The following is a 27,266-nucleotide window of genomic DNA, read 5'->3' on the forward strand; positions in this document are numbered from 1 at the left end:
TACAGTTGAAAATCATTTCATTTGGGACCCCACCTATTTAACAGAGAAATGGGAAAGTTCAGCTCAGCGAACAGTTAACAAGTAGAAATTAAATTATAATGCAGGACAATTGAGCTATCACGAATCTGTGTTCAATCATTAAAAAAAACTGTTTTCAAAGATGATTGAACAACACCAGGTGGATTGTTAGGAACACATCCGCTTTTAATCAGCTGCTGCCAGCTCAACCACATTTTCACATCCTGCAACAACCACCAAAACACCTCAGAAACACAGGACATTCTGCAGCCAACAACACACACAAAATGCGAGAGGACCTCAGCAGGCCAGGCAGTATCCATGAAAAATAATACAATCGACGTTTCGGACCGAGAATAAAAGATGAGGCGTCACAGTTAAAAGGTGGGGAAGGGCGGTGAGAAACACAAACACAAGGTGACAAGAGAAATCGGAAGGAGGGGGTTGCTGGTGAAGGGCTGGAAAGTTGATTGGTGAAAGAGATAAGAGGGCCATGGAAGAAAGAAAAGGGGATGGAGCACCGGAGGGAGGCGATGGGCAGGCATGCCTGTAACGCAATGCAACACACACAAAATGCTGCAAGAACTCAGCAGGTCGGGCAGCATTTATGGAAATAAACAGTCAATGTTTCGATAACGTCAATTGTTTATTCATCACCACAGATGCCCCTTGGTCTGCTGACTTCCGCCAGTATTTTGCGTGTTGCATCAAAACATCTCGCTTCCTGTGTGCTCACCCAGACTCCCCTCCTTCTCCCCACCGCGCATGCCCAGCTAACTCTCAGTCCAATCACCGGCGTTCCGGTTGCTGATTGGCTGCGCCTGGAGCTGGGTGGTCAATGATTGGTGGAGGTGTGCGGGGCGCGAGTGCGGGTTCTGGTGGCGGGTTGTTGCTGCGGGTCGGGCCCGGATGGAGAGTAGGGGGTGCGGTGCGCGGTGAGTTCTGCGGGAGGGAAGTGCGCCGTCCGGTCCGGTCCGATGCGGGTCTGGGTTCCCTGGGCTTGCCCACGCCAAAGCCTCCCAGCTGCGCCGAACCAGTCTGTCGGTATCAGTGATAACGTTAACTGTTTCTCTCTCCACTTATTCTGCCTGACCTGTTGAGCGTTTCCAGTGAGCCTCCATATTCGCCACAGAACATAGGCTCTTCCCCCCCCCCCCCGTATAATCCGTTTAGAAAGTTTTGATTTTGCTTTGTAGATCTACAATGGGCCGTAATTCAGCCCACTCGAATAAACAGCTAACACCCCAGCATGATCGTTCTCCGCCCATTCCGTCAGTAAACGAGCGCTTGGCTTTTCTCCGTCCTTCCCGGGAACTGTTGGAGTACTACCGTAAAAAAATTGCACAGTTCGATGAGGAGCATGAAAATCTTATGGGAAAACTGGAGAAGTACAAAGCCACGTATGAAGAACAGGTGGGTCTCAGCAAGCTCAGACTGAATGTAAAATAACTGTCAATCCTGTGTGATTGTCGTTAGAAAGAATTGAGTAATTATTTTCCATTTAACTGCCAAATATATATAGAACAGGTATGATACAGATGAAGGTTGGGCCATACGGTCTTTGTGGATTCCTAGCTGATTAGTTCCCATTTTCTGCCTCTCGCTGGAACCGCTACGTTATTAGTTATTGTTTCGAAGGCCCACGATTCTATTTCTGTAACTCTTACATTCTGCTTTCAAACTGTAGTTAGTTTTTAGCTCAAAGATATGGACTCTTCAGTTGTGATAGGGGTGGGGGAATGTAGGGGAGGAGGTGGCATTGATTATCAAGTCCATTACTGTGATGAGGGAGTGCTTTTCAAATGTGACCAGAGTGGGCTTGGGAACAAAATGTGTGGATTGTGTTGCCATGGTATGTTACAGGCCTCTGAACAAATGTCAAGAGATAAAGAAGCAGATCTGTAGACAAATCACAGAGTATAGGGTATTTCAACCTTCAGGTTCAGAGAGCAAAGGTTCCCAAACTGGGATCCACAGATCCTTTGCTTAATGGTTTTGGACCATGGCATAGAAAAGGCTGAGGACCTCGTAGCTTCGAGGGTGGTTACGGGTGAGGGGGCTGTTTTTGTTATAGGCACCTGGTAAGCGGTGTGCTGGGACCCTTTGCCATCTATGGACATGAACAAATTGACTATGTATGTAGGAGGAATAATTAGTAAGTTTGCAGATAAAATCAGTTGGCATTGTAGTTAGGGTAATACTCATAGGCTACAGGGTGATATTGATATTGTTAAACTAGGCAGGGAAATGACAGGTGAAATTTTATTCTGGTAGATGTCAACTGGTTTGTTTTTGGAGAATACAATAGTAACAGGGACCCAATGGTAACAGGGATATTGAGGAGCAGATAGGGAGACAGATTCTGGAAAGGTGTAATAACAGGGTTGTTGTGGTGGGAGATTTTAATTTCCCAAATGTTGATTGGCATGTCCCTAGAGTGAGAGGTTTAGATGGGGTGGAGTTTGTTAGGTGTATTCAGGAAGGTTTCTTGACACAATATGTAGATAAGCCTACATGAGGAGAGGCTGTACTTGATCTGGTATCGGGAAATGAACCTGGTCAGGTGTCAGATCTCTCAGTGGGAGAGCATTTTGGAGATAGTGATCTATCGCCCTTACCATAGCATTGGAGATGGACAGGAACAGACAAGTTAGGAAAGCGTTTAATTGGAGTAAGGGGATCAGGCAGGAGCTTAGAAGCATAAATTGGGAACAGGTGTTCTCAGGGAAATGTATGGGAAAAATGTGGCAAATGTTCAGGGGATATTTGCGTGGAGTTCTGCATAGGTTCGTTCCAATGAGACATGGAAAGGATGGTAGGGTACAGGAACCGTGGTGTACAAAGACTGTTGTAAATCTAGTCAAGAAGAAAGGAAGAGCTTACAAAAGGTTAAAAAAAAACACTAGGTAATGATAGAGATCTAGAAGATTATAAGGCTAGCTAGAAGGAGCTTAAGAAAGAAATTAGGAGAGCCAGAAGGGACCATGAGAAGGCCTTGGCGGGCAGGATTAAGGAAAACCCCAAAGCATTCTACAAGTATGTGAAGAGCAAGTGGATTAGACGTGAGACAATAGGACCAATCAAGTGTGGCAGTGGGAAAGTGTGTATGGAACTGGAGGAGATAACAGAGGTACTTAATGAGCAGTTAGCTTCAGTATTCAGTAGGGAAAAGGATCTTGTTGATTGTAGGGATGACACAGTGGACTGAAAAGCTTGAACATGTAGATATTAAGGAAGAGGATGTACTGCAGTTTTTGGAAAGCATCAAGTTGGATAAGTCACCAAGACCAGATGAGATAGACCCCAAGCTATTGTGGGAGGCGAGGGACGAGGTTGCTGAGCCTCTGGTGATGATCCTTGCATCATCAATAGGGATGGGAGAGGTTCCGAAGGATTGGAGGGTTGCAGATATTGTTCTATTATTCAAGAAAGGGAGTAGAGATAGCCCAGGAAATTATAGACCAGTGAGTCTTACTTCAGCGGTTGTTAAGTTGATGGAGAAGATCCTGAGAGGCAAGATTTATGAACATTTGGAGAGGCATATGATTAAGAATAGTCAGCATGGCTTTGTGAAAGGCAGGTTGTGCCTTACAAGCTTGATTGAATTTTTTGAGGATGTGACTAAACACATTGAAGGTAGAGCAGTAGATATAGTGTACAGTTGGTCCTCCGTATCCGCGGATTCAACCAACTATGGATTGAAAATATTCGGAAAAAAAATTCCAGATACTTGAATTTACCACATGCCGAGCACTACGCTGAATCCACGCGAATGAAGTGATGTGTAGCCATACCCTGCTGTAGCTTCCCGCCGTTTCACAGATCCTCAGTATCTCTCCAGCACTCGTTGTTTGAGCATTGTTTGCCTCGTGTCTCATTTGTTAGCTACTTGTGTTGTGAGCAAGAGGAAGGAGTTTAATGCGAGTAAGGGATGGCTGGCTAGCTATGTAAAGTGCAACAGCCTCGAGAACTTAAAGATCACAGGAGCATCGACTGATGGTTACTGAACATGTACAGCTAAACAATACAGTATAACAACTATTTACATTGTATTTGGTATTACAAGTAATCTAGAGATGATTTAAAGTGTACAGGAGGATGTGCGGAGGTTAAATGCAAATGCTGCACCCTTTTATATAAGGGACTTGAGCATCCACAGATTTTGGTATCTGTGGGGGGTCCTGGATCCAATCCCCCCCCGTGGATACCGAGGGACGACAGTATATGGATTTCAGCAAGGTATTGATAAGGTACCCCATGCAAGGCTTATTGAGAAAGTAAGGAGGCATAGGATCCAATGGGACATTGCTTTGTGGATCCAGAACTGGCTTGCCCACAGAAGGCAAGGAGTGGTTGTAGATAGGTCATATTCTGCATGGAGGTCAGTGACCAGTGGAGTGCCTCAGGGATCTGTTCTAGGACCCTTACTCTTCGTGATTTTTATAAATGACCTGGGATGAGGAAGTGGAGGGATGGGTTAGTAAATTTGCTGATGACACAAAGGTTGGAGGTGTTGTGGATAGTGTGGAGGGCTGTCAGAGGTTACAGTCGGACATTGATAGGATGCAAAACTGGGCTGAGAAGTGGCAGATGGAGTTCAACCCAGATAAGTGTGAGGTGGTTCATTTTGGTAGGTCAAATATGATGACAGAATATAGTATTAATGGTAAGACTCAGTAGTGTGGAGGATCAGAGGGATCTTGGGATACGAGTCCATAGGACACTCAAAGATGCTGCGTAGGTGACTCTGTGGTTAAGACGACATACAGTGCATTGGCCTTCATCAATTGTGGATTGAGTTTAGGAGCAGAGAGGTAATGTTGCAGCTATATAGGACTCTGGTCAGAGCCCACTTGGAGTTCTGTGCTCAGTTCTGGTTGCCTCACTACAGGAAGGATGTGGAAACCATAGAAAGGGTGCAGAGGAGATTTACTAGGATGTTGCCTGGATTGGGGAGCATGCCTTATGAGAATAGGTTGAGTAAACTCGGCCTTTTCTCCTTGGAGCGACAGAGGATGAGAGGTGATCTGATAGAGGTGTATAAGATGACAAGAGGCATTGATCATGTGAATAGTCAGAGACTGTTTCCCAGGACTGAAATGGCTAGCACAAAAGGGCACCGTTTTAAGGTGCTTGGAAGTTGGTACAGAGGAGATGTCAGGGGTAAGTTTTTTTACGCAGAGAGTGGTGAGTGCATGGAGTGGGCTGCCGGCGACGGTGGTGGAGGCGGATATGATAGGGTATTTTAAGAGACTCCTGGATAGGTACATGGAGCTCAGAAAAATAGAGGGCTATGGGTAACCCTAGGTAATTTCTAAGGTAAGGACATGTTCAGCACAGCTTTTTGGGCCGAAGGGCCTGTATCATGCTGATATAAAAATAAAGGGACAGAAAGGCGTCACGCTTTCTCATCAAGAGGGGAGACCAACAAAGATGAAACAACTCACTGATTTGCAGTGTTTAAGTCTGTTGTGTTGCTTTTTTCTAAGTTTTCTGACTCAAGAATCATCAGCAGACTCTCCCCCACCAATAAGAGAAAGAGCGTGCGATTTGCTGAGTACAGAGCCCCCCCCGACAGCTGATCCTCTGTTCCCAATGTTCCGTTTTCTCCCGCAATGCTTCTGTCAGGGACAGCAGCATAGAATCGGCTCATCCACAGGGCCACAAAGCCTCTAAACCCCGAAGGCGTGCTTGTCTTCTAGGCCATGTCCTTGGGATATTGAAAAACAGCCGATCAATGAGTCACGGGAGCAGATCCCACCTTTGCAAAGAACCGACGTTTGACAGTAGCTCTGGGTCAGGGGCTTCGATAGAAGCCCATTCACCTTTAAAAAGAGAAAAAGACAGACATTAATTGTTGAAGTTTAGCCATTTCTGCAGATAAGCTCAAAGGAGTCACCGCCGAGTCCCATCAAAGCTCCACTTTCAATAGGAAGGTGCAGAGTAGTTTTACTATGATGCTCCCTGAACTAGGGAGCATGTCTTATGTGCATAGTTTGAGTGGGCCAGGGATTTTCTCTTTGAAGTAAAGGAGGATGAGAGGAGACTTGATAGGGGTGTACAAGTTGATGAGAGACATAGATTGAGTGAATAGACAGGGACTTTTTCCCCAAGGTGGAAATGGCTAATGCAATGGGGGGGCATACTTTTCAGGTGATTGAAGGAAAGTAATGGTGGGATGTCAGTGGTAAGTGCTTTACACAGAGATTGGTGGGTGTGTGAAACAGTGATAGAGGCAGATACATTTAGAAGTATGATGTGGTTCTCATTGAAACCTGTTGAAGATTGAAAGGCTTAGAGGCAGTAGACATGGATAGGATGATTCCTATAGTGGGGAAGTCTAGGACCAGAAGCCACAGCTACAGAATAGAATGTCCCTTAGAAACTAAGATGAGGAGGAATTTCTTTAGCTGGAGTGTGGTGAATCTGTGGAATTCATTGCCACAGATGGCTGTGGAGGCCAAGTCATTGGGTATTTTTAAAGTGGAGGTTGATATTGTCTTTGTTTATTAAAGGTGTCAAAGGTTATGGGGAAAATGAAGCTCGAAAGGAATTGTGAGGGATAATAAATCAGTCATAATGGATTGGCAGAACAGACCCTATGGACCAAATGCCTAAAACTGCTTCTACATCTGTGGCCTTCTGGTCTTGCATTAGGTGAGTTTAAGCAACTCTTAGAGAGGCATATGGACGATAGAAAAAAGGAGTGTTGTACAAGAAGGAAGGGTTAGATCGATCTTAGAGTAGGTTAAAATGTCAGCACAGCATCGTAGACTGAAGGTTCTGTACTGTCCTGTAATGTTCGAGATTCTATGCTTTATGTTCTATGTTCTTAATCACTTCCTTCTTTAAGGTGATGGTCACAACTGCATAGATACTGTCCAGGTGTAACCTAGCCAATGTTTAGTAGATTTGTAACATGACATTCCAGCTCTTCTAGTAGATGTAGGTTTGATTGCAATATTTAAGAGAAGTTTGCATAAGTATATAGATGAGAGATGTATGGACGTGTGAGGTCCAGGTGTGGGCCAATGGGATCACACACGAAATGCTGGAGGAACTCAACAGGCCAGACAGCGTCTTTGGAAAAGAGTAAACAGTTGATGTTTCAGGCCAAGACCCTTCATTCTGAAGGAGTTGTTTCTGTATGCTCTATGCTCTTTGACTCTACCCAGTGCCTCAGCTGATGAAAGCTAGGGCACCGTAAGACTTCCTCACCAAATGCCTAGATAAGTACAGCCCTAACATGTCTTCAGTACCCATGAATGGTAAAGGTGGTGGAAGCAGCCCAGTTCATCACAGCAAAACCTTTCCCCACCACTGACCATATCTACAAGAAATCAGTATCCATTACAGCAGCAAGATGCCCTCACCATCCAGGCCATGCTCCCTTGTTGTTGCTGTCATTGGGTAGGAGGTACAAGAGCCTTTGGTCTCACATCAGCAGGTTCAGGAAGAGTTATTACCCTTCAACCATTCTGCTCCTGAACCGGCACAGATAACTTTACTCACCTCAGCACTGAACTGATTCCACAGCTTATGGACTCGTCCAATGACTTTAGAGCACATGCTTTCTGTGTTATTTATTTATTGGCTTGTTTGCTTGTTTGTTCATATTTGCATGGTTTGTCTTGTTTGCACATTGTGTTCGTCAGTATTTGTGTGTATTTTTATTTATTACTCATTTAAAGAAGCAGTGCAGGACAGACTCTTCCTGTCCACAGAGCCACATCGCTCTGCAACACACTGATTTAGCCCTAGCCTAACCACAGGACAATTTATGATAACCAGCTAACCTATTAATTGGTACATCTTTGAACCATGCAGTGGAACTGGAGTACCCGGAGGAAACCCGTGTGCCCACAGGAAGAACGTACAAACATTCTTACAGCGGATGTCGGAATTGAACTCTGAGTTCTGATGCCCAGAGCTGTAATAGTGTTGTACTGTATTGTATTTCTCCTTTTTACTGTGAATGCCTGCAAAATTAAATCTGAAAGTAGTATATGGTGACATATATCTTTTTGAACTCTGACCTATAATATGCTCTGCAGTTGCCCATCTAGTTAACTCCAACAACATCTCCCAAATCTATGGCCTACACGAACTAAGACTACTTAAGGCACAAAAGGTCAGCATTGTCACACAACAGTTAGCAAAATGCTATTACATTGCCAGCGACCTGGGGTCAATTCCATTGCCATCCGTGAGGTGATTGTACATTCTCCCTGCGACTCAGTGGGTTTTCTCCGGGTGCTCTGGTTTCCTCCTACATTCTAAAGACATTAGAAGGTTAATTGGCCACGTGGATGTAACCGGGCAACGTGGACCCATTGGGCTGCAAGGGCCCATTACCATGCTGCATCAAGAAAGAAAGAAAAAAGGAATGAAAGGAAGAGAAATGGAAAGAAAGAATGAAGAAAGGAAAAAAGATAGATAGAAAGAAAGAAGGAAGCAAAAAAAGGAAAGTGAAGAAAAAAGGAAGAAAGATAAAAGAACAAAAGAAAGAAAGAAGGAAGGATAGAAGGAAGGAAAGACAAAAGAAAGATGGAAAGAAATGAAAGAAGAACAGAAGGAAAGAAAGAAAAAGAAAGAAAGCAAGCAAGCAAGAAAGAAAGAGTTCTGATGTGGAAAAACATTGCCGATTCTCCAATGTCACTGAGTCAAAATCCTTGATTGAACTGCCCAATGGCACTGTGGGTGAACATTCAACAGACTGACTCTGCAATGTTTCAAGAAGGCAGCTTATCTCTATCTTCTCAAGGGTACTTAGGGAAAGCAATAAATGCTGACATTCACATATTGAATCAAAAATCTCTGAACGATCTGCAGCCTGGGAGAAATGGTTCCAGGGATCCACTGGCTTGTTGCTATTCTCCCAGGTATGCAGTCAGTGCGATTTTGTGTTCAATGCCATTGCCCACGCGTTTCTGCACTTCTGGGCACTGTGCCCATTCCTATGTGTATCAACAAGACTGACTGATGAGAGCACGTAGAATTTCAGTCAAGGGAATTCTTGCCTAGTGATCCTCGAGCAAATGTTAGGAAGGCGTTTCAGTCACAGGTTCTATGACACCATTACAAATATCACTGCCAATGAATTCATTCCTTCTCAGCAATGCTTATAAATATCCCTAAATTTCTGTTCCATTCAGTCCTCATCCTTTCTCCCTCATGTTCTCATCTTTTTTTCTTCCTTGGAACGGTATTATAGCAGTTAGCATGATGCTATTAGAACAACTTGGGGTATTAGAGTTCATAGTTCAGTCCCAGTGTCCCTCTGTAAGGACTCTGTATGCCATCTCTGTGGAACGCATGGGTTTTCCCCCGGGTGCTGTGGTTTCCTGCCACAGTCCAAAGATGTACTGATAGGTAGATTCATAGAGTCTCAGAATCATAGAAAAGTTCAGCAAAGAAACAGGCCCTTCAGCCCATCCAGTCAGCCCATGCCAAAAAATTTAAACTACTTAAGTCCCATTAACCTGCACCAGGACCATAGCCCTGCATACCCTCCCATCCATATACCTATCCAAATTTCTCCTAAGTGTTGAAATTGAGCTCAGATGCACCATTTGCACTGACAGCTTATTGCACACCCTCTGACTGAAGAAGCTTCCCCTCATATTCCCATTAAACTTTTCAGCTTTCACCCTTAACCTATGACCTCTAATTGTAGTCCCTCTGAACCTCAGTAGAAAAAGTCTGCTTTCATTTACCCTATCTATACCCCTCATAATTTTGTATACCTCTATCAAACCTCTTCCTCAATCTTCTATGTTCTAAGGAATGAAGTCCTAACCTATTCAATCTTTTCTTATAACTCAGGACCTCCAGACCTGGCAAAATCCTTGTAAATTAATTGGCTATTTGTTAATTGGTCATTGTAAATTGTGCCATGATTAGGTTAGGAATAAGTCGGGGGTTATAGGGGGTTACCAGTCAGCACAGTTCAAAGGGCTGCAAGAGACTTTTCCACACAGTACCTTGAAATAAAAATGATTTTTTCCCCTCCTTTCTCCGTTTCTTATTTTTGAATTAATTTTTCTTTTTTCCTTTCTGCGGCTGATTGGACTCAGTAAGGGATCTCACTACTGCTGAAGGGATTGTAGTGCGATCACTTGTCTGGAGCATGATGTTCTCCTAAGGGGTTGTCTACCTGAGGAGGTCCTAAAGAGGCTGATTTGGGATCCATATATTTAGATGCAGTGTGAGCAAGAGTAAGTGGTGGGTGAGGTGATGGATCTTTTGGTTGTTCAGCCTCACCTGCTCACTCTCTGCGGCGCAGTGGAGGTTGATCTTATGTAGCGCAGCTCCCTCCTGAACAAATTTCCTCCAGGTTGATGGCAGAGGTGAGCAAATGCAATGTTAACATTCATTTCGAGAGGTCTAGAATATAAAATCAAGGATGTAATGCTATGGCTTTATAAGGCATTGATTAGACTGTGTTTACAGTATTGTGAGCATGTTCGGGTCCCTTATTCTAAGAAAGGTGTGCTGGCTTTGGAAAGGGTCCAGAAGATGAAAGGGTTAACATATGAGGAAACTTTGAAGACTCTGTGCCTGTATTAGCTGTTGTTTAGAAGAATGAGAGTGGATCTCTATGTAACTGACTGAGTATTGAAAGGCCTACACCGAGAGGACTTGGAGGTGATGTTTCCAGTAGTGGAACTGTCTAGGACAGAGGGCACAGCCTCACAATAGAAGGGCACTCCTTGATAAAAGAGGTGAGGAGGAATTTATTTTGGGTGGCGTATCTGTGGAATTCAATGCCCCAAACCACTGCGTAGGCCAAGTCATTAGGTACATTTAAAGTAGAGGTTGATAGGTTCTTGATTAGTAAGGGTGTCAAAGGTTATGGGGAGAATGCAGGAAAATGGGATCGAGAGGGATTATAAATCATCCATGATAGAATGGTGGAGAAGACTCTAAGGACCCAATGGCCTAATTCTGTTTGATGGTATTTGAGCTTTTGTCTATGTAATATAATCCATAAAGGAAGGCTCAGTGCATGATGACTGAACATCATGGGGAATAAGCTGAAATGAGAAAAATGCAATCCTACCTCTATTCACTATTTTAATAAGTTTTAAGTTGTGTATAACTCAATTTCAGAGACTGTGGTGCACACAGCTTCACAGAAACACTCTTCATTTCATGAGTTGTGGCAGCTAGCTGCAATTTGCTCCTTATGAGGTTAAGTATATAATATGATCATAATTTAACATATTTTACATTGCTCTACATAACCTTGTCATGTTCACCCTTGGGTACGTAATAGCAAATCTCAGGAGCATTTTGGCAAAAGAATTCTTTTAGGGGTAAAATTGCTATTTTTCCTGAATGTGCACAAGCTGAAACAGTTTCATAACCCTTGTCAACTTTCAAACTTTTTTGTATGCAGCACTGAGGCAAGAAAACAGAAATGGGACATTTAATCCCTGGAGCTTGTTCCATTATTCAATTAGATCAGAGCAGATCTGCCTCTTAATTCATTTATATGCTTTTGCTCAATAACCTGTAATATTTTTGCCCTTCCAAAGGCTGTCAATCATAGATTTTGAGACTTTCAGATGACAACCCCTCCCAGGAGTTTTAGAAGAGGTGCACGGTAGTGTAGCAGTTAGAGCAATGTTGTTACAGCTCAGTGCGTTCCGGAGTTTGGAGTTCAGTTCTGCCGTCGTCTGCAAGGAATGTGTATGTCCTCCCCATGAGCACATGGGTTTCCTCCGGATGCTCTGGATTTCTCCCACCGTCCAAAGGCTTACTGGTCAGTACGTTCATTGGTGTCTTCTGATTTGGCTAGTGTTAAATAGGTGGGTTAATGGGTGGCACAGCCCATTGGGCCAGAAGGACCCGTACATGCTGTATCTCTAAAAAAATAATAATTAAACAAACAAATAAATAAGTAATAGGGGAAAGGATCATAAATGTGCCACATAAACCTTCCTCCTGCCTGCTTCACCTAAACCCATCACCAGGCAATTATCAAACACTAAGCCACACATAGATCTAGTGGATAGCTGTTGACTTTAAGATCAATAAGAGGGTTCAGAGGAGACTTACCAGGATGCCACCTGGACTAGAGGGCACGTCTTATGAGAATAGGTTGAGTAGGGCTTTTCTCCTTGGAGCGAAGGAGGATAAGAGGTGTAGAAGATAATAACAGGCATAGATCAAGTGGATGGCTAGAGACTTCTGTTTCGCAGGGGAAATGGCTACTATGAGAGTGCGTAGTCTTAAGGTGATTGGAGGAAAATTAGAGTTTTTTTACACAGAAAATGGTGAGTGTGTGGAATGCACTGCCAGGGACATTGGTCGAGGTGAAATAATTCTGGACATTTAAGAGGCTCTTTGATAGGCATGTGGATGATAGAAAAATAGAGGGCTGCTGTATGTGGGAGGGAAGGTTTACATTAATTTTAGAGTAGATTAAAAGGCTGACACAACTTCATGGGGTGAAGGAGCTATACTGTGATCTAGGTTCACACAAGGAGATGCTCAAACAGCTAACAAGTGGCATGGTAGCACAACAGCTAGCATAATGCTTTGTAGCATTTGTGATCACAAATTGGGTTCAATTCATGCCACTATCTGTAAGGAGTTTGCAGAAATCCCTGTGACCGCATGGGTTTCCACCAGGTACTTCAGTTTCCTCCCACATTCCCAAGCTGTACAGGTTAGGATTAGTAAATTGTGTCAATTCCATACTGGCCTGGAACCATGGCAACTCATGTGGGATGCTCCCCAGCACATCATCGGACTGTGTTGGTCGTTGACATGAACAGCTCTTTTCACTGTAACTTTCAATGTTTCAATATCATCATCATTATGTGTCACGTTGTATGACATGAGCAATTATGGCCTTCCATCTGTCTTTAATCTGAGAAGTTCTAATAAGCTCTTCAAGACTTTTGTGCGTCCATCCCTTGACATAACTCATGAATGTCACGTGTTGCTGAGGGCAACTTTTCCTTCCGTCAATTTTTCCTGTCACTGCAAGATGTTCGAGCTTCTCCTTCTTCAGCACATGTCCCAGAAATTCAAGTTGTTATTTCCTAATTAATGATATTATCTCTCTTCAATGTACATGTATATAAACAATATACAATTTCAATATACATGTAACAAATAAAGCTAATCTTTATAGAGTTGTGTTATTATGCAAAAATGGTCAACCAGTTATTGTAACTTAGGTCCAGCAACTCTGAAAGAACTTCTGTATCAGTCTCTACAGTAGCCCAACTTTCTTTTGAGATTTTCTTCAGGAAGTGCAGAATAAGTTGTGAATCAGGTCCTCAGTGAAGGGATAAAACTGGAAGAGAGGAAGGAGGGGACCCAGGGGGAAATGCTGGACAGGTGGAGAGAGGATGTAAGAGGCGAGAGTGGGGAACAGTAGAAGAGGGATGGAGGAGGGAAAAATATTTTACTGGAAAGAGAAACTGATGTTCATGCCATCAGGTTGGAATCCACCCAGTTGGATTATAAGGTGTTGCTCCTCCACCCTGAGAGATAGATAGATAGATACTTTATTCATCCCCATGGGGAAATTCAACTTTTTTTCCAATGTCCCATACACTTGTTGTAGCATAACTAATTACATACAATACTTAACTCAGTAAAAAAATATTATATGCATCTAAATCACTATCTCAAAAAGCATTAATAATAGCTTTTAAAAAGTTCTTAAGTCCTGGCGGTAGAATTGTAAAGCCTAATGGCATTGGGGAGTATTGACCTCTTCATCCTGTCTGAGGAGCATTGCATCGATAGTAACCTGTCGCTGAAACTGCTTCTCTGTCTCTGGATGGTGCTATGTAGAGGATGTTCAGAGTTATCCATAATTGACCGTAGCCTACTCAGCGCCCTTCGCTCAGCTACCGATGTTAAACTCTCCAGTACTTTGCCCACGATAGAGCCCGCCTTCCTTACCAGCTTATTAAGACGTGAGGCGTCCCTCTTCTTAATGCTTCCTCCCCAACATGCCACCACAAAGAAGAGGGCGCTCTCCACAACTGACCTACAGAACATCTTCAGCATCTCACTACAGACATTGAATGATGCCAACCTTCTAAGGAAGTACAGTCGACTCTGTGCCTTCCTGCACAAGGCATCTGTGTTGGCAGTCCAGTCTAGCTTCTCGTCTAACTGTACTCCCAGATACTTGTAGGTCTTAACCTGCTCCACACATTCTCCATTAATGATCACTGGCTCCATATGAGGCCTAGATCTCCTAAAGTCCACCACCATCTCCTTGGTCTTGGTGATATTGAGACGCAGGTAGTTTGAGTTGCACCATATCACAAAGTCCTGTATCAGTTTCCTATACTCCTCCTCCTGTCCATTCCTGACACACCCCACTATGGCCGTGTCATCAGCGAACTTCTGCACATGGCAGGACTCCGAGTTATATTGGAAGTCTGATGTGTACAGGGTGAACAGGACCGGAGAGAGTACGGTTCCCTGCGGCGCTCCTGTGCTGCTGACCACCGTGTCAGACCTACAGTCTCCCAACCGCACATACTGAGGTCTATCTGTCAAGTAGTCCACTATCCAATCCACCATGTGAGAGTCTACTCCCATCTCCGTTAGTTTGTGCCTTAAGATCTTGGGCTGGATGGTGTTAAAGGCACTAGAGAAGTCAAGGAATGTAATCCTCACAGCACAACTGACCCCATCTAGGTGAGAGAGTGATTTGTACCATCATCCCCTCAAAACTAATCAATAAGCTCCAAGACTTTGGCCTCAATACCTTCTTGTGTAATTGGATCCTGGAATTCCTTGCTTGTAGACCTCATTCAGATTAGATTGGCAGTAAATAAACCTCAGGATGCTAAATGGTGCCATATACAGTATGTACTTCGATAATAAATTTACTTTGAATGCACATGACACATTACACTATGTTTTGAATTGCACATGATAAATACATCTGAATCAGATTAAAGCTACTATCAAAGCTGTGCCTACAATATTATTTACATTGTCAATATTGGACTCGTCTTTTCCTCCTCAGCACAAACTCCAGTGGGAGATTCGACAAAGAGAAGAAGAGATCGAGGAGCTACAAAAAGCACTCAGTGATATGCAGGTTTACCTCTTTCAGGAGCGTGAGCATGCACTGCGACTTTATGCTGAAAATGATCGGCTAAAAATTAGGTAGGGAACAAAATTCCTGGGTATTGTTCTAACTCCTGAAAAGTGATGTTGTTGATTGTAGTTTGCTGTCTCTCCTGTGGAGACAAGTCTTAAGCAAGGAGCTGTGAAGCAAATAGAACACTCATTGTGTCCTATACTGTAAGTAAATTGATGCATGCCTATACCTCTTTGGTCTTAGTTTAAGGCTTTGAAATAGGTCTTTGAGGGAATAAGAACGCAACTAGTATTTCCACATGTGGATATGCTGATAGTTTATAGAAAACAATTTTTTGCAGGGAGCTAGAAGATCGGAAGAAGATACAACATCTCTTAACTCTGGTGGGTTCTGAAGAAGAAGCACTCACTTATTTTCACAAAGAGCCTCCACACAAGGTAACACTGGTACTCAGAACATGTGAAAGGATATTCAGTTTGTTAATTTTTATTCTTGGAGAAATTTGTAAAACTTAGATTGTTGCTTTATTTTTCCATGCAATTTCCTCCGTTCCATAAGAATATCAATAATTCAAAGTTAGAGAACAGGGAGATGAGGACACAGTTTCAGGGATTGGGTTTGTTTTGTAAGTTTCCTGCTGCATTTCTGTTGGCCCTCTTTCAACCACCCAGTTGTTCAATAGCTGCACTCAGTCGCCACTTTATTAGGCACCTCTCGTACCTAATAGCGAGGCCACTGACTGTATGTTCGTGGTCTTCTGCTATAGCCCATCCACTTCAAGGTTTGACGTGTTGCGATTTCAGACATGCTATACTGCACACCACTGTTGCAACCCATGGTTATTTGAGTTACTGTCACCTTCCTGTCTTAATTTCAAGGGGTTCTCTTGAATCCAGCTTCCCATGCTGACATGTGTCCCCTTTTCCCCTTTTGCTTCAGCTGCTGAGTGTTCTCAGCGTTCTGTTATGATTTGACTTTTCAGTGATGTTTAATTTACTCAGAGGTGAGGGACTTTAATTTTCTGGATAGATCGAAGAGGCTGGGGTTATTCTTGAAATAGCTGTCAAATCCTGTTCTGACAAAAGTGCATGAAGTCATGAACGGTCTAGACAGTAGATAAAGAGAAGTACAGTCGGCTCTCCTTGTCCGCGGGGGATTGGTTCCGGGACCCCCGCGAATACCAAAATTTGCGGATGCTCAAGTCCCTTATTTAACATGTATCAGTGTGGTGGTGTTTCGGACCCAGCAGAACCCCGGACTTAACATGTCTCCGTGCGGTGGACATTAGGACCTGGCGGTGCAGCTCTGAATCCGCAGTGTTTCTGTTCACGAAAATAATCACAGTCGCGATTGAAAATAAGGTGGAAGTAATAAAATGATCAGAAAGAAGTGAAATGCCATCGGTCATTGGAAAAGCGTTAGGCTACAGTCGGTCAACGATCGGAACAATTTTAATGGAGCATGTGAAAGGCCCTGCCCCGATGAAAGCTACAATTGTTACTAAACAATGCAGTGGTTAAATTATTGAAATACGTTTGTTTCTTAAGTGTTTTATATGCATAGAAAGGTAAAATATGTACTATATACTAAGAAAAACGTTTGACTAACTGATGCTAAATAATACTGGATGTACCTGTTCCGACTTCAAATCTGATTTAAAGACGGACTCAGGAATGGAACTCATTCATAACTTGGGGACTGCCTGTACTTTTAAGTCATTTCTAGATTACTTATAATACCTACTACAATGTAAATGCTATGTACACATTTGTAAATAGTTGTTGTACTGTATTATTTAGGGAATAATGACAAGAAAAAATAGTCTGTACGTGCTCAAACAACGAGTGCTGGAGAGAGAATTTCCGGGTTTTCTCGATCCACGGTTGGTTGAAACCGCGCATACGGAATTCACAGATAAGGAGGGCCGACTGTAGCTCTCATTGAGGAAGGGGCAAGAGAAGCAGAATGGACTAGATAGGCAACGAAACTGATATGAGGAAAAATGAGCAAGGTTATTGTAGGGAAGACTCAATTGTACAATTCAAAAGTATCAGGGTACTACATGTCTTGCTGACTGGTGGTGTAGTAACATCAGCACCGGAGTGAAGGTTCCTGAGTTCGAATCCAGCCGGCTCCCTTGCACGCTTTCCATCCGTGCTGGGTTGAGCTTCGAGCCAGCAACTCGGCCTCGTAAAAACAAGAAAGCCTGCTTAAAAAACGCCGTCACGACAGTGTCCCACTCGGATGACTCCACTCTTCTTCCACGTGTCTAAACAAAATAGATTTGCAGGGCATGAGGAGAGTGGAGGAGTGGGATCAACTAGCGCTCTTAGAGCTGATATGGACTAAATTGATTAAAAAAAACGTGCCTACTATGGGAAAAAAAGAAAATCTGTGATTTTGGTTGTTAAAAAACATAAAAAAGCTTGGATATTGTGAGCCACACTCAACTGTTTTGCACTGGCAATCTGTTCTGAAGTGTAGCTCAAAATCTAGGTCTAGATTTGGGAGGAATTGGCATTGGTATTCTACATCTGCGGTTGGGGTGGGGACCTGCATGGTGAACGGGAGTGCTGTCAGATGAGCTTTATCTCAATTAGGCTGGAAGCTGATTCTAAGCAATCAAATAACCAGTGGTACTTATGAGATTTTCAATGAAATTAGTGGTAGGAGAAAGAGTGAGGATGATGGAGAAATGCAAATTTATGCTAACGGCAATTACTGAAAATTTCAGAGAAGGGATGAGATAATTACTCACCGTAGTAAGCAGAGTATGATAGGCATGGAAATAATGCAGCAGAAAATATGGAGAAAATGGGCATCAAAATTAAACCCTTTGTTTAAATCAATGAGGTATTCACATTGAAGTGGGCCAGTGTGGCAAAATGAGGGGAGAAGGGGGTTGATATAAATAGCTATTTCCAGGGATGAGGCTACACAGTGTTCCAAGGCTAGGAATTGAATTAGAAACTTGGTCTTTTGGAAAGATGGGTAAAATGGACAAAGAGTATATCGTAGCTATGATCATGAAGGATGATGACATTAGGAGAGAAGACAAGTTAGTAAGTGAAGTATTTAATAGTTAACTGTTGGTAAACATCAAGAGTTTGTACTGAGGTCTCAGTTATTTGCATCTAATATCAATGACTGGTATCCAAGAACAATGCTATTGCTTCCTTGGGTGAAGACAGACATCAAGCATAATAGTCATCAGTAACTCAAGTGTGGCAGCATGCCAGGTACCTCAGGCCCAATACAAGCCCTGTGAGTTCTGTCAATTCCCTGAAGGACTGGAGAAGCCTCAAGGTTATCTCAGTCTCTTTGGAATAAATGTAACTTCATTATGAACCTGTGGGAACCCTGGTTCCATGATTTCTCATAATAGACAAGTAGTACTCAGGTTGGTGCTGACAATTTCTGGTGTCTGGCAGAGGTACAAACATTTGGACTTCCCAAACCCCTCGCCCACTTGCTCCATCTAACATCATCTGCTTCACATACAGCTGAGGCTGCAGATCTTTCATTGCAGCGGTCCCCAACCACCGTGCTGCGGACCAGTACCGGGCCGCAAAGCATGTCCTTCCAGGCTGCAAGGAAACGATATGATTTGGCGATATGAAATGATATGAGTCAGATGCACCTTTCTTCATTCCCTGTTGAACTTGAGCGCACATGAGGTCATCAGTCGCCTAAACGCAGTGATACCCTGGTGCCAGGGATCACCGATTGGCCTCGGGTAACCGCGCGGCTGGCGAGAAGTGTCGATGCTACTGGCCTGGAGCACGGACTGATGGGCGCTGCCTCTAAACCTGTTTAGCACACTGAATGTTCGTTGGGAATCCGGTGCTAAAATATTCACAGACGACCTAATTCAGGCTCAGGATTTCGTAAGTAGCAGAGCAGCTACCTCGCTGCGATCTACTGAAAGACATCCCTCGAGCCAAACTTTTGTTGGCCGATAGATCCTACCTACCTACCTACAAGAGGGGTGGGCGCGTGCCCTATCGCACTCCTTGCTCGGTTGGTTGCTTTCACCCCACCCACAACCAGCCGCACCTGGCCAAGGCGTCTGGCGGCGGGCAGGAGGCTGGAGTTCGGGCCCAGAGGCTGTCTAATGAGGCAATGAAACTGCTTTGGTACCTTCAGTCCAAGCACCCTGCACTAAAGACAAACGCATTGAGTTTTTTGAGCGGAAAAAAACGTGAGCAAGCGGGACAGAAGCAAGTGCTGATAGCCACGTAAACTAAATTGTGGAATAGACTGGACAAAAGGAACCCCCTTTGAGTATCGCTGTATTCCAGTTGTGATTAACACCCCCCCGTTGTGATGGAAATAACTGGTTCTTTGAGTCTCAACAGTAGAGGCCTGGACACACACAGTTTTAATAATAAGGAATTTATTATTAAAGGGGAAGTCAGGTCAACACAAGCAACTACAATACACAGGAAGCGGTGTGGGGACAGGGTACGGTTATACAAACAAAGAACAAGGGAAAAGCACTACAACAGACATCCCCCTTGACCTTGGATTGCCGCAGCTCCCTTACCAGGACAAACGATAGACCTTCCCAAGCATAAATCAATGCACTTACCTCCAATGAGGTGGTCTGTAAGAGAGGCCAATCCAGGGACAAGTCTCACCTTTTATAGCATGGGGCTGGGCGAGATAATCCAATTAAGGTGACCAATAATTTAGGTGTGCATTGATTAGTTGGGAGGGACCAAACGTTGATTGGCGTGTGGTGTGTCCTCCGACCAGCCAGGTGGCAGTGCATCTGTCACGTGGCCGGTATCTCTGGATACACCCCCCAGTCGGCTGGTCCGCAAGAATATTGTCAATAGTAAACCAGTCTGCGGTGCAAAAAAGGTTGGTGACCCCTGTTTCAATGGATTGTTCAGTTATTTCAGTTCAGTCTGTTCTGAAATTAAAGGTAATTGTCTTGAACCCTGAAGAACTGTGTGAAGAGATTATATTGATCAAATGGAATATATCCAGAAGTCTGAAAATAAGGTAAAGACATGCCCGCAAGGTATATCGTCAGGCTAATTGACTGACCAAAAACATGGCATGTGAGGTGAGAATGCAAAGTTAGAATGAAAAAAAACCACATTATTTACAATGTAGATTACTAAATGTACACAGAGACCCATATGTAATCTTTTTTTTATTGTTTTCAAATAGTTACAGAATAAATGTGTATGAAAAAAAAATGTGTTACCCAGCCCCTCTCCCCTTAACCCCTCCCCCCTAACATCCCTATTAAAAAAAATAAGAAAGAAAGAAAGAAAAAGAGGAATGCCTGGATATTGGAGGGTCCCCACATGCCCCATGGAGTTCGTAATAACTTTAATATATATATTTATTTCTTTCCCCAAGTAACCAATTATTTCATTTTCGGAGCACCTATATATTTAATCCTGTCTTTTGTAAGTAAGGGCGCCAAATTTTCAAAAATGTTTCATATTTATCTCTTAAATTATAAGTAATTTTTTCAAGTGGAATACAGCCATAAATTTCGTTCTTCCAATGATCTATACTTAGATATGTATCCGATTTCCAAGTCACTGCAATAGCTTTTTTGGCTACTGCCAATGCAATTTTTATAAATTCTTTCTGATATTTATTCAATTTGGGTATCGGTTTTATCCCTTCAATATTACCTAGTAAAAGTAATATTGGGTTGTGTGGAAGTTGTATTCCAATGATTTGTTCCAGTAAAACTCTTAAATTTGTCCAAAAAGGTTGAATTTTAGAGCAAGACCAAGTAGAATGTAAAAAAGTACCAATTTCTTGGTTACATCGGAAACACTGATCAGATAAATTTGGGTTTAATTTATTTATTTTCTGTGGTGTAATATATAGTTGATGTAAAAAATTGTATTGCACTAATCTTAATCGAACATTTATTGTATTTGTCATACTCTCAAGACATAGTCTTGACCAGTTTTTTTCTTCAATTTTGATATTCAAATCACTTTCCCATTTTTGTCTTGACTTATGGACTCCTTGTTTAATTGCCTGTTTTTGAATCAAATTATACATACAAGAGATAAATTTTTTAATCTTTCCTTTTTGAATTAAAGTTTCCATTTCATTGGGTTTCGGTAGTAACATTGTTTGACCTAACTTTTCTCTTAAATAAACCCTTAGTTGAAAGTAACAAAAAAGAGTGTTGTTTGATACTTTATATTTATTCTTTAATTGATCAAATGACATTAATATACCTCCTTCAAAACAATCTCCTATATATCTAATCCCTTTTTGAAACCAATTATATAAAAGTTGATTATCCATTGTAAAAGGAATAAGTCTATTTTGAATTAAAGATCTCTTTGCTAATAAGGATTTCTTTGTCTCATCGTCAACATTTATCTTATTCCATAAATCAATCAAATGTTTTAATATAGGAGATTCTTTCTTTTCCCGTATCCATTTAGATTCCCATTTATATATAAAGTCTTCCGGTATGTTTTCTCCTATTTTATCTAGTTCTATTCTGATCCATGCCGGTTTGTCTTTCTCAAAAAAAGATGCAATAAATCTAAGTTGATTTGCTTTATAATAATTCTTAAAATTTGGAAGTTGTAACCCTCCTAGCTCAAATTTCCATGTCAATTTTTCCAACGATATTCTTGACATCTTACCTTTGCAAAGAAACTTCCTCACATATTTATTCAGCTCTTGAAAAAACTTCTGGGGTAATTGTATTGGTAGTGATTGAAATAAGTATTTTAACTAGGGAATATATTCATTTTTATGGTATTTACTGTACCTACTAATGTTATTGGTAATACCATCCATTTATCAAGATCTTCTTGAATTTTTTTCAATAGTGGTAAATAATTTAATTTGTATATGTTCTTTATATCATTATCGACTCTTATACCTAAATATTTTATACCATTTGCCGGCCATCTAAATTGGGTTATTGATCGACATTGATTTTAGTCTCCTTTAGTAAGAGGTAAAATTTCACTTTTATCCCAATTTATTTTGTAACCTGATACTTTCCCATATTCTTCTAATCTATAGGATAATTTACGCAACGATTGCAATGGGTTTGTTAGATAAAGCAGAACATCATCAGCAAATAAGTTAATCTTGTATTCTTCCTGGTTAACTCTAAAACCCTTAATATCTGGGTCCATTCTAATCAATTCAGCTAATGGCTCTATTGCCAACACAAATAAAGCAGGTGATAATGGACAACCTTGCCTAGTTGACCTTGTTAACTGAAATGGTGTTGAAATTTGACCATTTGTCACTACTTTAGCTTTGGGATTAGTATTTAAGGTTTTAATCCATTTTATAAAAGATACTCCTAATCCGTATTTTTCCAATACCTTAAATAAAAAATCCCACTCCAATCTATCAAATGCTTTTTCTGCATCTAAAGCAACTGCCACGCTCATTTCCTCCCTCTTCTGTGCTAAATGAATTATACTAAATAAGCAAGTTACATTATCTGCTGATTGTCTATTTTTAATAAATCCTGTTTGATCCATATGTACTAATTTTGGTAAGCATTTAGATAATCTATTAGATAAGATTTTTGCTATTATTTTATAATCAGTATTTAATAAAGAAATCGGTCTATATGATGATGGCTTTAAAGGATCTCTATCTTTTTTTGGCAATACTATTAAAATGGCTGTCGAAAAAGATTCTGGAAGTTTATGCGTTCTTTCCGCTTGGTGTATTAACTCCATAAGAGGAGGAATTAATAAATCTTTAAACTTTTTATAGAATTCAGGCGGAAAACCATCTTCTCCTGGAGATTTATTACTTTGAAGTGATCCTAGGGCTTCTTCGACCTCTTTCAATGTAAAAGGCATATCTAATCCCTTCTGTTCTTCCGTATTTAATTTTGGAAGAGTTATTTGTGATAGAAACCTTTCTATCTTGACATTGTCATTTTGTGATTGATTTGTACAACTCAGAGTAAAAATTCTTAAAAGCTTCATTAATTTCTAAAGGTTTATAAGTAATTTTATTTACTCTTGTTTGAATTGCATTTATTGTTTTAGAAGTCTGATCTGTTTTTAGCTGCCATGCAAGAACTTTATGTGATCTTTCACCATAATATCTTTGTTTAGTTCTCATAATTGCTTTTTCTGTTCGATATGTTTGGAGCGTATTATATTGTAACTTCTTGTTAATAAGTTGTCTTCGTTTTTCTTCTGTCATATTTCTTTGGGATTCTTTTTCTAATTTTGTAATCTCTTTTTCCAATTGATCTATCTCTATCATATATTCCTTCTTAATTTTAGAAGTATAACTTATTATCTGACCTCTCAAGTATGCCTTCATTGCTTCCCACACTATAAATTTATCCTCAACTGAATGTGAATTTATATCTAAAAAGAACTGAATCTGTTTTTTCATAAAATCACAAAAGTCTTGACGTTTTAATAATATTGAATTAAATCTCCACCTATAAACTGATTCCTCTTTATCTATCATTATCATTGTCATTATTAAAGGAGAATGATCTGACAATATTCTTGCTTTATATTCCACATTTTTCACTCTATCTTGAATATTCGTTGATAATAGGAAAAAATCTATCCTTGAATATGTTTTATGTCTATTTGAATAAAATGAATAATCTCTTTCTTTTGGATTAATTCTTCTCCATATATCAATCAGATTTAAGTCTTTCATCAATGATAGAGTTAATTTTACTGCTTTTGATTTTGTGACAACCTTTGTTGATCTATCTAAAACTGGATCTAGACAAAAATTAAAATCTCCACCTATTAATATTTTATCATGTGCGTTAGCCAAATTCAAAAAGACCTCCTGTATGAATTTTACATCATTTTCATTTGGTGCATAAATGTTCATAAGGGTCCATAGTTCTGAAAAAATTTGACAGTGTATAATTAGATATCTCCCCGCCAAATCAATTAATATGTTTTGTATTTTAATTGGTAGATTTTTGTTAACCAAAATTGCAACTCCTCTCGCCTTTGAATTAAATGAAGCTGCAATAACATTTCCAACCCAGTCTCTTTTTAATTTCTGATGTTCTATGTCTGTTAAATGAGTTTCTTGTAAAAAAGCTATATCTGTTTTCACTTGTTTAATATATGTTAAAATTCTTTTTCTTTTTACTGGCCCATTAAGCCCATTAACATTAAAACTTAAAAAATTTGGTAGATTAGTCATTTTTTTAAAATATTACTCCAATCTATAATAATACCTAATCTTTCAACTTTCGTGGTATCCTGGGAAATCTTTATAAAAATCTCCATGTTGCTATGTGTGTCCCCACCAATCATCCAGGCAAAAAGGTAGAAGAAAATTAAAATATAAAGAAAAAAGCAAAATACCCCCCTACTAATGTTGTGAAAAAAAAAACACAACATTACCCCCCTCTGCTGTACGGGTCATGGCAACTGCCATGATTACACACGTGAATCCTGCAGTAACCGATCCAAAGCTCCCCAGCCCCCCCGCTACACAAAAAAGTATATGTATAAGAAGAGAAAGAAAAAATACTATTCTCATTTAGTATTTCTAAAATTTTGCTTTTCTCTTCTATAATATCCATAAATGTCCATCACTTCTGTTCGTTGGGTCTATCTTCATCTTTAATCCGTTACGTTTGGAAGCCTCTATGTGTAATTAGCGAATAGATGGAAGTTCTTGTACAAACTCCTCCGCTTTTCGATAATCGGGAAAAAAAAATTTTCCTTCCTCCAAAAAAATTATCAGTGTTGCTGGATGACGCATTGTAAATTTATAACCCTTTACCCATAAGGCTTTTTTCACTGGGTTAAATTCCTTCTTTCTCTTCAACAGGTTGCAACTTATATCAGGATAAAAAAGAACTGGTTTCCCTGCTATCATCAATGGCCCGTTTCTATTTTTGGCACTTTGGGCAGCGGCCTTCAGGATCTTTTCTTTGTCTTGGTATCATAAGCATTTTATCAAAATTGATCGTGGGTTTTGATCAGCTCGAGGTCTTGGCCTTAAGGATCTATGAGCCCTTTCGATCTCAATTGGATTTTCTCCTTCCATTTCCAATTTTTCAGGGATCCATTTTTGAAAAAAATTTATTGGATCTTCTCCTTCTATATCTTCTTTAAGTCCAACAATTTTAATATTATTTCGTCTACTGAAATTTTCAAGCTTATCAATTTTTTCCATAAATTGTTTTCTTTCTGATGCCCAAGCAGTATTTTCATTTTCTATTTTGTCCATTCTTTCAACCATGTCTTCCGTTGTAGTTTCCAAGTCCGTAATTCTTTTTTCCATTTTTTCCTGTCTCTTTGTCATTTTATCAAGCATAATCTCCATTTTGGTCTCTTTTTTTTTTCGAGTATTTTTTGATTATTTTTAATTACTTTTAATGTGTCTAATTTACGCATTATTTGCCTCAAAGTCTTTTCTATATTTCTAGAAGGACTTTTAACTTCTTCATCTGATCCTTCTGAGACATTTGACTCTCCCTCCGATTCGCTATCACTTTCAGTTGCAGTGGTAGCTGGGCTTTGTAGTTTTTGTTGCTCCCGTTTGCGCATGCTCCGTCCTTCGCGTTTGCGCAATTCACGATGGCCTTTCCCTTTAGGGATGGCCAATGTTGCCGCCGTCTCCTGTTCCATATCGCCAGTGGTATAATGTACCTGAGACCGAGTTTTCTTCATCTTCCTTCTTTGAGGCATAGCTTGACACAATCCGGAGTAGTTTATAAGTAACTTTTAGAAGGTACTGACTAACTTTTCTTCATTTAGACATTAATTTATTAACTTTTTACGGGAGAGCTGGGTTCCAGCGTCTCGATCCTACGTCATCACGTGACGTCCCCACCCATATGTAATCCTGTGATCTTGTATGTACCTGTATGTTCTTGAATGTATTCATACAACATACTGATAGCATGCAGGTACAATAAGTAATATAGAAGTCTGGAACACCAGTGTAAGAAAGTCTGTCTGTAACTGTACAGGTCTTCAGCTCCCTGTGGCCACGGGGTAGTGAGGACCACAGTGCCTGGGGGTGGAGATGAAGCTATACCCCTTGGTGGGGCAGGACAGCAGGGCCTGAATTGAAGTGGGGTTTCAAAGAATGAGATGCATTCATCTTGTCAAGGTGGCGCCGAGCTGCGGTCTCCATTAAGGTCGTGGCTCAGGGTCGTAGGGATGGTTTTGGGGCCAGGTTCAGGCTTCGGGACAGGGATGTGGGGCGAGCTGGTGGATGGGCCAGAGTGCGGACAAGCGCTCTGGATGAAGACCAGCAGGAGACAAGGACTGGTGACCCTGCCATCCACAGGTTGGCATGTCTCTGTGTTGGAGGTCCATGCAGAGAGGAGGCACAAAGGTCGATGACCCTTAAGGTTGATGAGTCCAGAGTTTTGGGTCCCATCGTTGGCGAGTCTTGGGGTTGATGCTGAAAGTTGAAGTTAAAAGTCCAAGGATTGAAGTTGGTGACTCCAGCAGCGGAAGTCCAATAGTCCCTTGGTCTGCGAATCTGCTGTAGGCCTGGAGGCACACTGTCTTGGGATGGAGGCCTGTTTGTGTGAGTGGGTGAGAGGCAGCAAAGGGGCTAGTTTTGCTGTTGGGGCATGCTATTTTGGCACCGGATGTATGGATGTCCCCTTCACATCCTTAGGTTGTGTTGGTTTTTAGTGCAAACAATGCATTTTACTTTGTATGCATTAAATGAATCTGAATCTGACCACACCTGAGAACGAATTATAATTTAATTAGAATCCTTAAAATATCTTGCATCATAACTTTATGCCTGTCGATGCTTTGGAATCAAAGTTCCTTTGTGTCTCAGCCTCATCCTTGGGGAGCTATCCAATTCCTATTTTAGAATTATTTTTGGAATTGACTTTCAACACCTTTTCAGACTGAGAAAATCGGTAAATCATGTTTCTGATTTCCCATTAAAACTATTGAATCTCTAATCTATGGCTGTTAATGCACTCACCAGAGATTTATTGTTTATTTCTTCAGTTTCTGTTCCAGAATAAACCACTGTCCCCTTTTCAGGCTTGCGTTAGTAAAGCCTCAAGTTATCCAAAGTGTTCTAGCTAAGCCCAAGTGCATAATTCCCACCACCCCTTGTCAATGGCAAACTAAACCCACTGCCCAAAAATCGCTTCCTACAGTCGTCGAACTAATCCCACTGTCCCACTCTCTACCTA

At 41.2% G+C, this 27,266-nt stretch overlaps 1 protein-coding gene across 4 annotated transcripts in view; it reads left to right on the forward strand.

Moving 5' to 3' along the window:
- Positions 1-311: 311 nt before the first annotated feature.
- ccdc77 (coiled-coil domain containing 77) overlaps positions 312-27,266 on the forward strand; it is a 71,879-nt gene continuing 44,924 nt past the window's right edge. For 2 of the 4 annotated variants that reach the window (XM_073058900.1, XM_073058903.1), the window contains exons 1-4: positions 859-953; positions 1,215-1,431; positions 15,032-15,174; positions 15,450-15,546. In XM_073058900.1, coding sequence (XP_072915001.1) covers positions 928-953; positions 1,215-1,431; positions 15,032-15,174; positions 15,450-15,546 — 483 coding nt within the window. In that variant the 5' untranslated portion in view covers positions 859-927. Of the gene's footprint in view, positions 403-847; positions 954-1,214; positions 1,432-15,031; positions 15,175-15,449; positions 15,547-27,266 lie in introns of those variants that run through there. The other 2 variants (XM_073058901.1, XM_073058902.1) reach the window with 2 other exon arrangements.

This window comes from Hemitrygon akajei, chromosome 10, assembly GCF_048418815.1.
Source record: "Hemitrygon akajei chromosome 10, sHemAka1.3, whole genome shotgun sequence".
Lineage (NCBI taxonomy): Eukaryota > Metazoa > Chordata > Chondrichthyes > Myliobatiformes > Dasyatidae > Hemitrygon > Hemitrygon akajei.